Source organism: Melanotaenia boesemani, chromosome 23, assembly GCF_017639745.1.
Source record: "Melanotaenia boesemani isolate fMelBoe1 chromosome 23, fMelBoe1.pri, whole genome shotgun sequence".
NCBI classification, from domain to species: domain Eukaryota; kingdom Metazoa; phylum Chordata; class Actinopteri; order Atheriniformes; family Melanotaeniidae; genus Melanotaenia; species Melanotaenia boesemani.
Window position 1 is genome coordinate 19,812,482 of NC_055704.1, and position 16,928 is coordinate 19,829,409.

Genomic DNA, 16,928 nt, shown 5'->3' on the forward strand with positions numbered 1-16,928 from the left:
ACACCACCCGCCCTCTCAGTCTCTCACCAATGACATATGTGTCTTGCAAAAACACAAATACCCAGGTGTGAAAATGAAATGTGAAAAGAAGCTTTTATACCCATTTGCTTGGATGTGAGTGGTGCACAAGCATGTGCTTCAATTTCTAAAATCTGTAAAGTGCCCTTTGCTTCCATCCTTGCATCCCTAAATGTGTGTTTGTGTGCAGCCATATGTGCCTGAAAATGTATTCTCTTTTCCCTACAGAGTCCAGTGGTCTGAGTCTCCATCAGTCTGGCTCCATTTGCAGTACTTAAAGTACTTGAGACATAATATGATCACTTAATTTAGTCCTGAGAGCCTGTTGAATTATTGACTGAACACTGGGCATGCTTACTTATAGGCTGTGGGTTTGGATGTAGTTAATCACAGTACCCTATCATTATCTTTTCTAGTCAAGCATATCACCGCCAACCCTGTCAGATTAACTGTTTGGAAGATTTTTTCTCTCATTCCCTACTTTAGTATTTTTCTTCAGGAATATTTTAAAGTGTCATGCTGCCTCCATTGTGCTTCTCCTCTTCCTCAATTTAGCAAAACTGAGGAGCTTGCTTTCCAAATTATGTTTAAGTGTTTGTTTTGTGGAACAGCTCTTTTGTGTAATTAAATCAGACAGTTATGCATCTGCTGATGCCTCTGGACACACCTTTAAGAACATCACTAAGGATGTGTACAGAGGCCCCAGCATGTGTATTTTTACAGTAGCTCACCATGTGCATCAATCAGTCTTATGTGACTTTTTTTTTATCATTCTTATGCTGTGCTAAACTCTGCATACTAGGAAAATCCTACATTATAACTTTACACAAACAGGAGATCAAAAAGCAACCACCTGAGCCACAGATGTCCTGAGGTACTCTGAGCCTAACATTTGGCATCACATTTGGTCCTTAAGCTCTACCACTTTATCTGTCCTAATCCCAGCACATCAAATAAAAAAAAACTGAGTATTCACCTGCTGCTCTTGCAGATGACCTCATAACTGGATGCTCAAAGTTATAACTTGTTGTAGGATTTGGCAATGTTTATCATCTCTAGATGAATAAATTACACTACGAAACTGTACTCATACAGTCAAGTCCGAGTTTAAATAGGGTGCTGTGAATAAGCAGATGGTTTCAATAAACTTTTCATTGATCAACATCTGCAAGCTCAAGATCGACTTAAAGCAGCTTGGTTACAAACATGTGAACTTGAGAAGCTTATCAAGTATGAGTTATGTAGATATTGATGCCTGCAGCTGTACAACACCCTTAATCAATGCCCACATCCCCTACAGCTGAGTGAAGTCAGCTCAGACAACAAATGAGACTCACTTATAGAAAAGGTAGTGCTGCAGTTATCATAGTGAGGATGTAGTGACTGAACCCAAGAGTGAGATGTGACAAAATACAGCTTTTAGAGCTCTTGTGCAACAGTAGATTCTTTTGAAAACAGCACATCTGGGAAATAGACAATTATTGCGTTCCCTGTGTGAAATGTTTAGTGTTAAAGTATTATTTTTAATACATCAAAATATATGCCAGGGTAAAATGTGTGCTTTTGGGTAAATCTATTCAGAATGTCACAGTCAGGGGGTTAGTTGTCCTGTAGAGTTGGTTTTCTGTTGAAACAAGTATAAATCTCTTAGTTATTAAGATTCTGTTCACTTTACTTTTAAACAATTTATAACTGACATCATCTGCTTAATTTCTATTCTATTGATTCACAGCGACGCCTGTGCGTAAAAATTACAGTTAAAACTGGAGGACACATTTATTAGCACGTCTTGTCGGGCGTGGCAGGCTTGTCTGCCGGGGGGGCTATAGCCGTAGTCTGCTCCGGGGCTGCTGGATGCTCCATGATGGATGAGGAATGACAGATCGGGGTTAGCCGCCAGGGGAGTCCATTTTCCTCTAGCGCACGGTCCTACCAGAGCAGAAAGCGAAAGAGGAAAAATATCGGACGCAAGGGAGGATGAGACAAGATTCAGAGAGGAGCAACCGCTTTCCACTCCCCCTCTTTCCCTATATTTCACCCTCCCTGCTCGCCACTTCGGTGCATCGCAGCCTGGTGGGCTTTTCGCGGACTGCACCGCATTGACGCTGCTGCTGCTGCTTCCGACCCAACCCAGTGAAGGAAGGCACCGACACTAACATTGAGGATCTGCTGGAAACTGGATGCTGTACAGACTGTGTGCTGAAATCCCCCCTTTCATCTGTTTGCATCTTTCTTTCTGGATCCCACCGATTCGCTGTCCTGCTCGGTTATGTTAAGACTTTTCAAACGAGAGAGACAGAGAAGCACCGCGTTGGAAAATATTTTAGCAACATAGTGGACAACAAGGAAAGCCAAGTTTGCAGAGCCCGCTTCACAAATGTAACTTGTCTTTTTGCAACCCAGAGCAACCCTCTGTGCTTTCTCCAATATGGGTGTTGACTGAACGGATCTCTCAGCTGCCATACAGGTATGAGAAAGCACTCGTGAGGACTAAAACTGCGCTCGGATAATTCCTGGATCATGCAGATTTTGTCGCTTAGGACGTTATTTGTGTTACTAGCCCATATACATGTGTTGTTATCCCGGAAAAATGATGGAGAAGTTCGAAGCGAAGAGGACAGCAACGGCAGCGCGTACTCTGGCAGGACTTTCCACGGGGCGCTCCGGGAAAGTCATCAAAACAAAGCCCGGGACCGTGCGCTCTATTCGGGATACGCCACAGGTGCGTCTCCGGCGGAGCTGCAGGTGCAGCGGGCAAATATCAGGGGGACTCTCAACTCCACTCACCCCTGGAAGAGGGTAATTGCAGGAGAAATTAAGCGAGTTGGGCACAACAAACGCGACTTCAATAGAACTGTGACATCCATGGAGGATCCCAGCGGCGTCTCACACTGGGACGCGACGCGCCACCATAATAAGAGGATAAAGTTGAATGGCGGCCTCGGTAGTACAGGGACGCCAGCAGGTGGACACTACAATGCAGCTAAGCCTTCCTCACTGGGCGGAGGAGGGGGACTAGAGGAGGGCGACAAGCACACGAGAGGCACAAAAGACGAGCAGAGAAAAGCCTGGAAGAGGGGGAGAAGCCGGCTGAACAAAAGCTCTGCAGTTATGTCTCAGCCTCAACCTCACGCGTCGCCGTGGGAACCGATTCCCAAACCGGTGGCCCTCACCTCCACCGACCTGCCCTTTGACCTTTTTACCAGGAGGGCCGAGTTATTCACTTTCAAAGAGGAGAACCCATGGGACGCCACGCCGATCACCCCTCCCGGCTCGCAGGATTTTGGTGACGAGATCAAAAACCCCTTCTACCCGGTGACAAGTGAGACTTTTGGAGCTTACGCGATTACGTGCGTCTCCGGCGTAATTTTCCTAGTGGGGATAGCGGGCAACATTGCCATCCTGTGCATCGTGTGCCAGAACTATTACATGAAGAGCATCTCCAACTCGCTGCTGGCCAACTTGGCTGTCTGGGATTTTGTGCTCATCTTCTTCTGCCTGCCTATGGTGGTTTTCCACGAGCTGACAAAGTCTTGGTTGCTGGGAGAATTCACCTGCAAAGTTGTGCCCTATGTGGAGGTAATTCTGTCCTGTTTTTATTTTGAGTTTTCATTCTACTCCAGAGCTTGCAGTAACAATCATCTCACGTTGTTGCAGAACTGCCTAGAAGCAGTGCTTTTTAAAGAGGTCCCCTAAGTGTCTTGCACAACTTATGTCTGTGATCACACCTCTAAATAACAGACATCATCTGTTGGACTTTCAGCTATTTGACAAGTGGTTTCCACACTTGTGTTGCCTACATACATATCCAGGTCAAGTTTCAGCTGAGCTTGAGAGTACATTGGCACAGCTGTAAGTTGTCACATTTGCTAATAACAGTTAGTCACTTGTAAAACCTGTTGCACAACAGTTTCGCCTTGCCCTCAGGGCATTAAGACAAAAAGATACACCAGGATTATCAGCAGTAGCTCACAGTCTCATATTCATTATGATAAAGTTTGTAGCCGATTAGTTCCTCCTGTTGCTTCCAGTAAACACACAACTGAAGAAAAAGGATATTAGAGCAGGTAACCTGTGTTTTTAAGCAAGCAGTCACCTTCAACACCACATTAAGACAGGCTGGTGAGCTGTTTACAGCATGCTGAGCCCTCTCCTTTGTGTGTTTAGCTACTTCAGTTTCACCAGTGTCAGATTCACCTACTGTTTTTGTGTAAAACAAAATCTCAGGTCTCAAGCTTGTTTGTGACATCTGTTGGTACTGCCGATCTCAGGGACGGTCAATAGAAAGATAGTTGAGAAGCAAGATGTTTAAATGTATGCTTGTAAAGAACAATTTTGCAATTCTGAGACTGATGAGTGAAGAAAAATGTTTAAGGAAGAAGGCAAGGACAGAAATTCCAGAAATCACGAGGAAGCATAGCTTTCCTGGGTTTGTATAACCAGGCATGAAGCCAAAACAGACGACAAGATACCATGTTCCCCACCTCCTGGGTGAATAGGGCCTAAACAGGTTGCCACTTTGAAGTGATAAAATGAGTTAGGGCACCAAGGGGCATACTTCGAAAAAAAAAAAAAAAAAAGTAATAAATAGAAATATTTTTTATTTTAAGACACCCCCTCCCTCTTTTTAATATTGTGGTACTCAGGCCATCTCCACCAAATAGTAAAGAAGCATCTAACTTAACCCTGGAATGTGCCAGAAAAACGGAGAGGTGCTATTCCCCACAAAAACAGTGCCATCAGATTTATCTTAAACAATTTGAAGAAAACCAAACAGATAGCAGCAGTGGAGATGGAATCCAGGTCTGGAGACGTGGATTGATATTAAAAACTGTGTGTCCAGTATGTTAGAAAAAGTTTGTGTAAAAGAAAAAAACTGGTAGGACTGACCTGTTTGCTGAACCCAGAATTTCAATTTTGGGTCCCCATCATCCTAATTGTTGTTGAAAAATCCCATTTTGAAGTATGACCTGGCATCCAGGTTTTATTTTGTAAGTTTCATTGTGTAGAAATGAGGTGCATATAAATATCAGGAAACCTGATTCCCTGCCTGATTTTAATGTCAGCTTTCCACAGATTCTAAAGTTACAAGGACTCATGTTGAGACCAACCTCCTTTATTTTAAGATGAGATCATGTTATATTCTCGATCCTAATAACAGTGGCCACAACCATGTTGGAAGTTCTGTTACTAGGAGGGCATGTTTACTTGAAACAGTGGTGTTGCTGCATTTCCTTTTCCTGTTTTCTTTTTATCAAACCCCTGTTGACTTTTGTCATGTAGTTGATTTTATTTCATAAATTGCTTCAAGACAGAGGTCCATCAGTTTAAAATCCTTGCTTTATTAGCCAGCAATCTCATGTCTAAATCATTAATCATAAACTGAACTTTTAAATTACAGCATACCTATTTAAGAGACATTTCACATGCCATCTACACCCAAATACAAACCCTCTAAAAAATTACAATCTTTTTAGTTTTTAATGCTGTTTGAGAAATATTTGTCTCTTGGCTGCAACTGCTATCTTGCATCAGCATCCCCAGATAGTAAACTACAATGATGTGATTTTTTTTTTTTTTTTTTATATTTGATGGCTTGTTTTCAACCTTCTGAAATTAGCTTGTCACCGTAGAGGAGTTAAACTTAATGCCTATACGTTCACACTACTTTCATGAGGAAGCTGCATCATATTTATTTGCTGACCTTCCATGAAACGGGAATTCCAACATGTTGATCTGTGACAGAGTTTTGCAGGAAAGTAGTGAATATTCTTTGCTTCATTTTGTGAGAGTTGTAAAGGCAAAGACCCTCTGGCAGACTCCTATATACATTTATTTTCAGCAGCCCATCATTCCAAATCAATAAGCAGAGATATTTTGACATTGACCATTTTCAATGAGCAAAACACAATCTACAGTATTATTAACATATTGCACAGTAGGTTATGCTGCGAACACCTTGTGACTACAGATGCTACAATTATTGTGGGATCAGAGAAAACAGACGCCCTCCCTGTGTCTCTGCATATGCACTGCCCCAAGGACCACAGGATATTTTTTAATAAACCAAACTAGCAAACTTCCAGTATATAGACCAAATGGCTATTTTTAATGCAGGGTGTGTGTTTGTGAGGAAGTGGTGCTCATTTGTCTCCATGTGTTTATTTTTTTACGTGAAGACGCATCCATCAGGACATGTGCACCGGGTCCTGTCTCTGTTTATTGAAGTGTGTGTGCATGCATGTGTCAAAACAGGCCATGAGTAATGCAGCCTGAGGCCAACACTCTCTCTGTGGAACATTCAGTGAAACACACACACACAATGGGGTGACTTCATTCTTCACTTAACCCAAACTGAGTCACAGGGGGCATTAACATTTGGAATAAAGACACAGACTCAGTCGCTCATGCATGCAAATACACATGCAACACAAACACTTTGGATGTGCATGCAGAATCAGAAGGTTGTATAGTTAATATATGAGTGTCCGCTGAGAGCAGCCTCCCGTGGTTCTGCCTTTGGTAAACCTTGTTTTATTCAGCGTTCACTGAAGTGTGGAATTTCCAAACCTCTAAGAAAAAGCAATCTTCAAGTGTGAGATAGAAACACAGCTGGAAAATCGCAAGAATGCCACATAAAATGAAAAGGCTGGCATTGGCTTACCAGCATTATCCCATAGGTTGCTCACCTTCTATGCTTCTGTTACTGCAGATGACCCTTCTTGGCAGGGATTCTCACAGCAGCAAATTAGTAGGTAATAAATGGGGTGTTTGCACCCAGCAGCCTATTAGGAGAAGATTTGTAACTAGGCTAAAGTAGAAAAATAAGTTCAGTAAACACTATATACTGAGAGGGGAGTGAGTCATTTGTCAAGGTTCATTAAAAACAAAAGAAAAAAAACAACAGTATGCTGCTGTAATAGATTGATTTGAAATTTTCTCATTACACACAGATAAACATATGCTTATGAGTCATTGCCTGACAAAGTGAATGCATTATCAGAGCTCTAAAGGCAATCTTTTTATTTAAAAAATGTCTAAATCTAAACCATATTAAAGTGAAATCGTGCATTCTTAATTATTAAAGCTGCTCATGAGGGTTGCCTTTTATAATCATGCAATTACGTGTATGGAGTAGCCTAATGAGCACTCCTAGCTGGCATACTTATATTTTTTCCTTGATCTACAACTAACTGGCAATTATCACCATGTGACTTAAATCTAGAAGCTCCCCAAAGACCAGGTTAGGTAGCCATGGTTTCTTCTGTACAGTCTGAACCATTATGGTCTGCATTGATTGCATTAATATGTTGTATAATTTGACAGAGAATGATATTATGGATCCTGGGTTTGACATTTCCAAACCATGCAAGACATTGCATATTTTTTGTTCTTGTTTTTATCTATTCAGTTTGGTCATAGGTTTGACTTTGAGCGTGCACAGTTGTTGCTGGCTACCTACCTCTCTGGAGTCTATTCTGCATCTCAGCCCGTGGCAGCTTGGAAAGACTGCCTCTTGGGGCTTTGAACACAATAAAGCAGGTGTAGATGATGATGGATGAATCAGCCACCAGGCAGAGTACTGTCAAAACATTCACAGGATTCTAGACAAGAAAAAACCAGTAGTAAGTGGCTGAAATCTTTGAGAATGTAAGCAGCACTGTACTAAAATCAGATTTCTTATTTAGATCACTGCATGAGTTCAGGAACCCTTCTGAAAACCATCATAGTCTCTACATCCACAAATGCAAGTTAAAGCATGTCGTACAACACCTTCACATTGCCAGAACTAAAAAAAAAGAAACTCATTTTAAGATTACTTCTAGAAATCATGGTTATTATGTGCTGTGGGCCAAATAGGAGAAAACCAATACAGCTTGTTTTAAACACAGTTCATAAACCAGCATCTGTCTGTACTGCACTGGCGGTCCCTCCATGATGTACCACAACCTCTCACCTGAGAGCATTAAGGATAGAAAAAAATAATGGATAAATAGAATTTCCCAAGTGTTGATATTTCAAACTTTTCTAACTACGGTTACAGTGGTGTAAAAGGCAGCCAAATCTTTTTTTTTTCTCATCATGGTCAATTTCATCCCTTATTTTGTGCTGCATGTGGCCTCCACTGTGTGCACTGTACAATACCCTGCAGTCAGAAACTGTTGGCTGTCTCTGCATTGGTACAATGGGCTCCAACAGGCAGTGAAGGGAACAGACTTTTCAAAGACAGCAACACAGGAGCTGAGGAAAGTGAGAGAATAGATTGGTGGAAGCAAAGAAATAAAGAAAGAGGTGAGACAGAACAAGGCTGCATGAAGCCACAAAGGGCCAGAGGTGGGTCCATGTATAGTGTTGAAATTGGTGGTAATGGCAGGACATATATCAGCTTGACACATTCGCTATTACAGCACACAACACACACACAAACACACTCGCTATAATAACTACACTAGAATCAGAATGTTGTTGCTCTATGTCTATGACTATAACCTCTTTTCACAGGACCAGGAGAGTCCAGATGGAGTTTAAGTTTTCTTTTTCATCCTTTCATATTGCAAAATAATCATTTACCCATGAATCAAATAAGTCTTACAAACATTATGGATCACACTGAAGATATCCATCACTTTATTAAAAAAAAAAAAAATAGGTCATTTATCTGTGTGCAACCTTATCTTCATTCTTCCCCACATCCACGTCTTTTTGTCATACTATCTAGCTAACTATCTATTATGTAGACACATACATTGAAACACAAAGTCAGTGGAGTGTGCTGATCTTCCAGATGGGTGGGATGGCCTTGCCTCTCCTGATCACAGCCAACGGCTATTTTACCCCCCAACCCCTCCTTCTCTTTGCATCAGCTATCTGTGATTAAAAAGAAGCCTAAGGGTGGGGACACACTCACAGCACAGAGATAAACACAGACATTGCGAGCACATTCACACAATATTATCCATGTGCTTAATGTATAGTGTTCACTTTAATGGTAAAAACACACTACTGTAGATCTGGTGCCCTATGCACTGTTGGCCTGCACACGAGGCACTTGGATGATAATGAGATGTAAATTCTGAAGGGTTTGTAATTAGTAGCTCTACATAATGCATGTTAGTTAGCCTAGTCAATCCTTTTGTCCATGGATGAGTAAATATTGTGTTTTTATGCGTTAAAACATAATCATACATCAGCTTGCAGTAAATATTAGGGTTGCTGTTGGGTGCAGTTAATAAAACTGTTAATTATACATGTAAATATGAAATATTTAGTAACAGCCATTATAAAGCGACTATGCTGTTCAGTGTTCGTTAATGCTACTTTCGAAATGAACTTATTGAATTATATGATTACTGTTTTTACTGGTTAGTTACTGGGTAAATAATATACCCAGTAATTTTCTTTAGACCTAAATTTTCCTGTTTCATTCAAGTTTGTCATTATCATGCAGCTGCTGAAGAAAAACTATGATCTATCTATGATTAACAATAATAGACTAATATACAGTCTACCTTTTTTCCTATCAAGAAATTCCAAAAACTGTCAAACCCAATAGATGAATATCTTTAAGTAACTATATTTATGATACTTACCAAAATGGTTGCAGGGCTAGCTCATAGCACAAATGCAGCTCTATTTATAAAATAAAAAGAACAGCACATCAGTTTTGGTTCAACATGGACTAGGTCAGCATTAAGGGCCGAATGTTTATTTATTTTGTTTGTTTTTTTTTCTAATTATCCAGGGAAAATCTGCCACAGGTTGAGATATGATGTAATGTTTTAGAAATTTAATTCCCAGAAGAAATGGCCCCAGACACAGTGCTGAGGCAGAAACAATGAAAGAGAACTGTGTTACTGTTAGTTCAAAATAAGAAAAGACAGAAGCACAGACATATTTGTCAGGTACACACACACACACACACACACAGGAACAATATTGATTTCCTCCTTAAAAAACTGTCAAATTATTCCTCCAAAGTCTCTGAGAGATGAGTGAAAACTCCATCTACGGAGGAAATTTATTACAGAATAACAGAGAAACTCGAAGGTTCAGTCTTGAACTTAAAAACAAAAATTAATAAAAAAAAACTCACAAACAAGAGTGAAATACTCATAAAGTCCAAAGCATTCAAACATCTAAAATAGTTTGATAACGGAACAATCTCCACAGCTAAACAACCTCATTCACCGAGGACAGTCGAGATTTCTTTGAATTGCCTGATATCAGCCTTCACATTCACGTTGCTTTTATTCTGTCCACGCTATGTGAAGAACTAATTGGTGGTTGATAGATGTGAAAATAAGCTGAATGTGTTGGTAGATTTTATTTGTTATTCCAGAGCAGAATGCAAAATGTTGTCATCTACATCTTTATGCAAAAACAAAAAGGCATCTTTAATTCCACGAGGATGTTTTATGCCTTTTGTGTATTAAGTGTTTTTGCTAATTTATAGCAAAAAAAAGTACAAAAAATGTGTCTCTGGCTTTCTTAAAAATACTCATCTAGCACACAGTTGTCAATAAAATAGCATATATAATGATTTTGTTTGAATTAAATTAGAATTGGACTACAATGAATTGTTTTCTGTTGTGTTGGTAAAAGCACACGGAGAAGACTTTGTTGTGAATTGGTGCCATGAAAATAAAGCTGAATTGAACTGAAATACACACATCAGGTATAAGATGCTGTAGTTACCTTTAACCTCAGTTTGACCTTTAAGTTGTAACTGAGAAAATCTTTAACATCCATTTCTTTGTTGTTGTGCGTTGCTGGTATTTGCTTGTGCTAGAAGTGTTAGCATCCATGGATTCACCATGATGCCTCACCGGTGTAGTGTTCAGATAAGCCACCTTTGAATTTTATCAGTACTCTACAGATTTTTTTTTATTCCTTTTAATAGCATCCGGTTGACTTTAAGGGGTATTGTAAGCCAAACTGTAAATGTAAATTTGGTTTTGCTGGGAAAGCGTGGGTGTATGCGGTGCTTTCACTGCTCGATCTGAGTTAGGCATCAGCTGGTTGGCCGGTATAGTATTAATAATATACAACTGATACAATTTTTAGTGTTCTGGCTCTCCTCACTTGGTGCAGTGTTAGTGTAGTAATATTACTGACCATCTGATGTTTATGTGGAAGTCTTGTATTAAATATTGATGTAGAATCAATAACGAATCCTTTGTCAGCTGCATTTTAATAGTAGAATCACACACGGCTATGGTGTATATTTGATCAAGGGGTCTGCATACACATGTATCACATCTTAAATGTTTAAAACAGGTTAATTTCTAAAATTTATACACAAGAGACAAAGAGTTTCATGTATATAGTAGAACAAAAAGCTTGAGCACAGTATGTAAAAAAATAAATAAATCCATCAAGTTGCTGTGACCATGAATAAAATGAATGGTTCAGCATTGTACCTGCTTATACAGTACATGCACTCATTTCAACAATTCTGCTTGAACATGGACATGTACAGATGCAAACACACTCACAAATAGGCTTATGTTCTAATCCTCATCACTTTTGTTTCTCCTGGATGTGCAACCCTGCTGATGGATGGCGGCTGTCAGAGGCAGAGCCTTTTTGGTTAGAGTTATGGTCTGTTGCAGCCTTCACTGGGTCACATCTCCGCATAGAATAAGTACCACAGGTGGAATAACCCTTTCTCCCCTGCCTCATTACTTTGAGACTGTACTGAATAAATGGTTGTGGTTCTACATTGTTGTGTTTCAAACATTAGCCCATTCATCACCTGATATCATCCATTACCGTAGACAGTGTCTGTAGTCACTCGGCGATCGCCCATACTTTTACTACTCCTTGTTCAGACTCCGTTAATAACAAGAGCCGTTATCCCATCGGCTCTCAGGACCTTTAATCAACAAGTTAATGGGCCATTATTAAAAACGGCACTAAAATGTGAGCTCAAAGACGGATTGTGTCAATTTAGGTCAGCTTAGCTTTGCATGGAGAAAAGGGGAGGAAAACTATTCATAAAAACTAATTTAAAAGCAACAAACCTAACAAATTATGAGTTATGGCTGCTGCAGATGCATTTAAGTGCCATATTAAAACAGTTATAAATAAAATATTTTCTGTTTAAAATAGAAATCTATTAAAAAAGATACATTAACTTCAAGGCTTTTTTACATGTGGAGGATTTCTATGAATTAGCCTTTACATATGGACAAAGTACGGACCTGCCAAGAAAAAACATTGTCTAAAATAACTGATTACTATATTTATAAAAGAATGGCAGAATACTAGATATTTGCTTCATAACTTGAGAGAATTTATGCACAACCCTCATGTTTTATTTCAATAAATGTGGTTCATTACTTTCTATTACTCATTATTTAATTATAGTTTGAAATAATTGGTAAAACTTCAGGCCCGTCTTTGTGACTGCAGGTGAAATGAACATGACAAGGTCAAGGCTGCTGTTGTGACCACATTCCTCCGATCACTTTATATTGGCTCTAACAAAGCAAAGTTGTATTTCATTGTTCTTTCTTTTGCTCTCATTTTTTTCCCTTCCTTTTATTCTGTTGTGTCTGTTTCTCAGTTGTCTACTTTACCCTCTCCTCAGCTCTGACTCTTGGACTATTTTGCTTCCTCATCTCCCCATCAGTACAAAACTATGCTTGTTCGTCCTGCCCTTGCACTCCACCCTGACAAACAGATCAAAGCTGCGTTTCCTGTGCCTCCATGACTGCCTTTAAAGCCATTCCAGCCCTGTTGTTCAAGCCATGAAATATTCACCATGTGCAAGCACCTGTGCATCTGTACCAGATGGGTATCTGTGAGAGTCAGATGTGGGTCACAAAGACAGCCTGCTATGATGCTTAATTAAAATAAATTAAATAAATAAAAGGAAACTACTTGGTTCTCATGAGTTTGGGATGTTTACATAGACAAAATAAAACTGGATCTATATCTCAAAATTAAAAAATGCAGTGAGCAATCCAGCAACCAGTGGCATGTGTGGTTTATGTGTTCATGTTTGATCAAACTACAGGTGTGCGAGGTTTTTAAAATCCTACTCAAACTCCCCTTTAATGAAAATCAAGATTTAATCCTTTTTCCATATGGTGTTTTTATATTCTGGAAGACAGGAGCAAAATATGCAGTTAACACCACCTTGGAACAGCCTTCTATCATTTTCATCTTGCTAACAAATTTGAATAACCATTAAACATTTTCAAAACATCATTGGCTGTTCGTTTTAGTGGTCAGTCTGAAAACTCAAAAATAGTTGAGTAGAATGAATACATGGGTTAATAGTCAAAAGTTATCTCTCGTTTTCCAACAAGAATACGACCACGCCTGCAATGGACTGGTGACCTGTCCAGGCTCTAGCTTCCCCGCGACCAATGGACGAAGCGGTATAGAAAATAAATGGATAGAATATAACCACACTTGGATTCAGCTAAGATGTAGATCTGAAATAGTGAAACCACAGCTGTTGAAAAATAATGTTCTCGCTCACTGTTTTACTGTGGCCATCAGCTAAAATGTGTCATAACTCCTTAAAAAAGTAAAGAAAACACAGGAAAATGAAAAGAATGGTGTCACTTTAAATTTTCTGATTGCAACATGTAGACTATTCCTGCCTTTTCTTTTCTCTTATAAAGAATAGTATAGTGTTTCCTATGGAGACAGAAAATAATGGAAGCATTGAGACGCCTTTCTTTAGCATTTAGAGCTTTAGAGAAGCTGAAACCATAGCTGTCACTTTGATACTTCTGGTCATTTAACTCAGTTAGGAGCATCCATAAAACAAGCATAACTGTTCCACCACATCCAAAGGCTGCTTAAATCTACATATTTACAGATAAACATGACAAATGGTTGAGTTTTAGGGCTCTTATTTTGTTCATATGGACATTAGAATGGTGTTTCTATTTACTGACATTAAAGTACACAAACACACTGACAGGACTAACTGTAATGTTTTGTCTTGTGTACTAATGTGTATGTGTCACAAACTGCTATAAAATGTTTGATAATTGCACTGGCCTGGTCAAACTTCACCATAATTATAGTTAAAAGATGGCCGCTTGATGACACATAAGAAATCTTCCATGTCCAGAAGTCACTTTGATCACAGTTACTTTTCACTGTGTTGAAGCCTGCAGCTCTTTTTTTCTACCCCATTTATTCCTCGCGCTTCCATATGGTTGCCCTTCATTAGCCTGGTTAGGACCTTTATGTGTGTCAGTCAGCCTGTACATGTGTGTGTGCTCATCCTACAGATAGAACATCTTGCAGTGCGTGTACGTCTATATCTGTCCAAGAAGTATGTTTACAACACTAAAGCTGTAGCTCACTGGGGCCATCTGGGAAGCTGGCTGTTGTAATTAGATTTGATGTGAAGGGAGGGATGAAGGGAGGGGACTGTAAAAAGGAACATAGGGTGAAGAGTAGAGAAGGAGAGGAAAAAGATAAGGAGAGATAAGCAAGAGCCAGTGGGATATAAGGTTAGCATGGTTTGACAGGATAGACAGTAGGGAGGGGGAGGAAGTTCATTTGGTGCTGGTTCATGTTAGGATGGGAGTGCACACCCTATCCAGCTGCAGTTGTACCCAAAATGCCAATTTAATCCAAGAAATGCTTTCAGTTGATGAAAAAATCTGCATGCTCTTTGGCATTTTATTTAATCTTTACAACTTAAATGTGAAGGACGTGCTGCATATCTGCTGCGCTGTGACTACCTCTTTCTTCTTAGATGTATGTGCAATTTTCTTCTGTTTGTGTCTAGTTTAAGGTCTCCCTTTTTAACACACACACACAAACACACACATACACTTTCAGGGAAATTAGAGATGGTTAATAGGAGCCAAAATCTCTTAATAGTTCTTTTGTTGCTCTATTGCTTGTAATTGCAGCAGTGCCAGGTGCACCTTCAGGACAGTACCATTAATGTGTGTCCTACTTTGTGAAGATGGAGAAATCTTCACTTTACCGACAGCCATTCTTTATTATTACAAAATGCAATTTTCATATTATATTAAAGACAATCTGGGATTTTTCTCATTTTTGACAACCACCTTTATATCTCAGAAAAGTGTTGCAGCAGCCTTGAAACTGCATGTACATAAACCCACCTACATTTTGAAGTAATTGTAAATAATCATTTATTAGCTCAAGCGCTCTTGGGGCAGTGTGATTCAATTAAGTAAAGCCTCTGCAAGCTACTAAAGCTAACAGCTCAACATTTCATGCGCTTTAAATTACTTTAAATTAACTTTAATGATATAAGAATTTCTCTCTTGTTTTCTGTTTGCTCAGGTGGCCTCTCTGGGTGTGACCACCTTCACCCTGTGCGCTCTGTGCATCGACCGCTTCCGTGCTGCGACCAACGTCCAAATGTACTACGAGATGATAGAGAACTGCACTTCTACAACTGCCAAGCTAGCCGTTATCTGGATTGGTGCCCTCCTCTTGGCCCTACCAGAGCTCCTTATTCGGCAGCTTGTTGAGGAGGACACGGGACTCCCGGATGAGCCTCAAGTTGAGCGCTGTATTATCAGGATATCCACCTCACTCCCTGACATGCTCTACGTTCTAGGTCTGACCTACGAGGGTGCTCGGCTTTGGTGGTGCTTCGGCTGCTACTTTTGCCTCCCAACCCTCTTCACCATCGGTTGTTCACTGGTGACGGCACGCAAGATCCGGCGTGCAGAGCAGGCCAGTGTTCGCAGCAATAAGAAGCAGATCCGGCTAGAGAGCCAGATGAACTGCACTGTTGTGGCGCTGGCTATTGTGTATGGTGCATGTGTGGTGCCTGAGAATATCTGCAACATAGTTTCTGCATACATGGCAGCTGGTGTTCCTGAGCACACCATGTCTGTCCTACATCTTCTCTCCCAGCTGCTGCTGTTCTGTCGGGCTGCCGTGACCCCAGCGTTGCTGCTTCTCCTGTGTCGTCCGCTGGGCAGGGCCTTTCTGGACTGCTGCTGTTGCTGCTGCTGTAACCATGCGCCCTCCTCGGCCACTGCCAGTGACGATAACGAACACGAGTGCACCACTGAGCTGGAGCTGTCGCCATTCAGCACCATCCGCAGGGAGTTGAGTAACTATACACCTGCTGGCTCCAACTGCTAGAGAGACATTCCTCATCAGGGAAAGATTTCACTAGTCTGCCTGTGGCTAGCATTTCTCAGACTTGGCTAGAAGAGATATGCCTTACTCTAGTCCACTAAAATCTTTTAATGGATGGAAGAAATCGGTTGGACATAAAAAAAATTTAAAAAAAAAATCCATTAAGCCAGTGATCCTATATACTAAACTTTTATAATTTTCAAAAATTTTACAGGACAGCTAATAAAAAGCTAAATGTTTTCATTGTTGGCCTGGGTTGCTGTTCCACCAGGGATGAAACTTTCCCTTCTACGGGCTTTAAATGGCTAGGAAACTTCAGCCACTTTGGAGAACTGCTTAACTTGTTTCATCCTTGGTTCCTCAGAAATTAGAACCCTGCACCATTTAACTTAAGGTAGAAATCAAAACCAATCACCTTAAAACTGTGTCATTGTTAAATTAAAGGAATTTGGCTGGTCATATTGTTTATTTTGTATAATGACTCAGAGTACCCAGCTAAACATGTAGATTCACACTGCCTGTAAAAGTACACAACTGCGTTTACAAACCACATGAGCTGCAAATCTACAGTTCAAACAGCATATCGGTGCAAATATGGGAACAAGGCTTACAATAATTAATACAACCCAGGGCAAACCAGTGGCTTTAACCGTTTGCAAAAGGAAAACACAGGCAGGAGTTTGCAGTGAAGAATTTAAATGTACACAATACTTAAGACTGAATATTGGAATATATCCAGTCGACTCGGACATACCTGGGCTGGTCTCAGATAACTACAAACATGTTTCAGTTAAAAGGTTTTG

General features: G+C 40.2%; 1 protein-coding gene across 1 annotated transcript; it reads left to right on the forward strand.

Annotated features, from left to right (window-relative positions):
* Positions 1-1,860: 1,860 nt before the first annotated feature.
* On the forward strand, positions 1,861-16,928 carry gpr37b (G protein-coupled receptor 37b). The gene is made up of 2 exons (XM_041977105.1): positions 1,861-3,597; positions 15,313-16,928. The coding sequence occupies exons 1-2, from the start codon at positions 2,539-2,541 to the stop codon at positions 16,126-16,128; spliced, it is 1,875 nt and encodes a 624-aa protein (XP_041833039.1). The 5' UTR covers positions 1,861-2,538; the 3' UTR covers positions 16,129-16,928.

What these genes read in the sequence shown, in the direction of transcription:
- gpr37b (XM_041977105.1), top strand. Translation starts at nt 2,539, where the DNA reads ATGCAGATTTTGTCGCTTAGGACGTTATTTGTGTTACTAGCCCATATA. An exon ending in AAGTTGTGCCCTATGTGGAG is followed by an intron (nt 3,598 to 15,312) that starts GTAATTCTGTCC and finishes CTGTTTGCTCAG; the next exon opens with GTGGCCTCTCTGGGTGTGAC.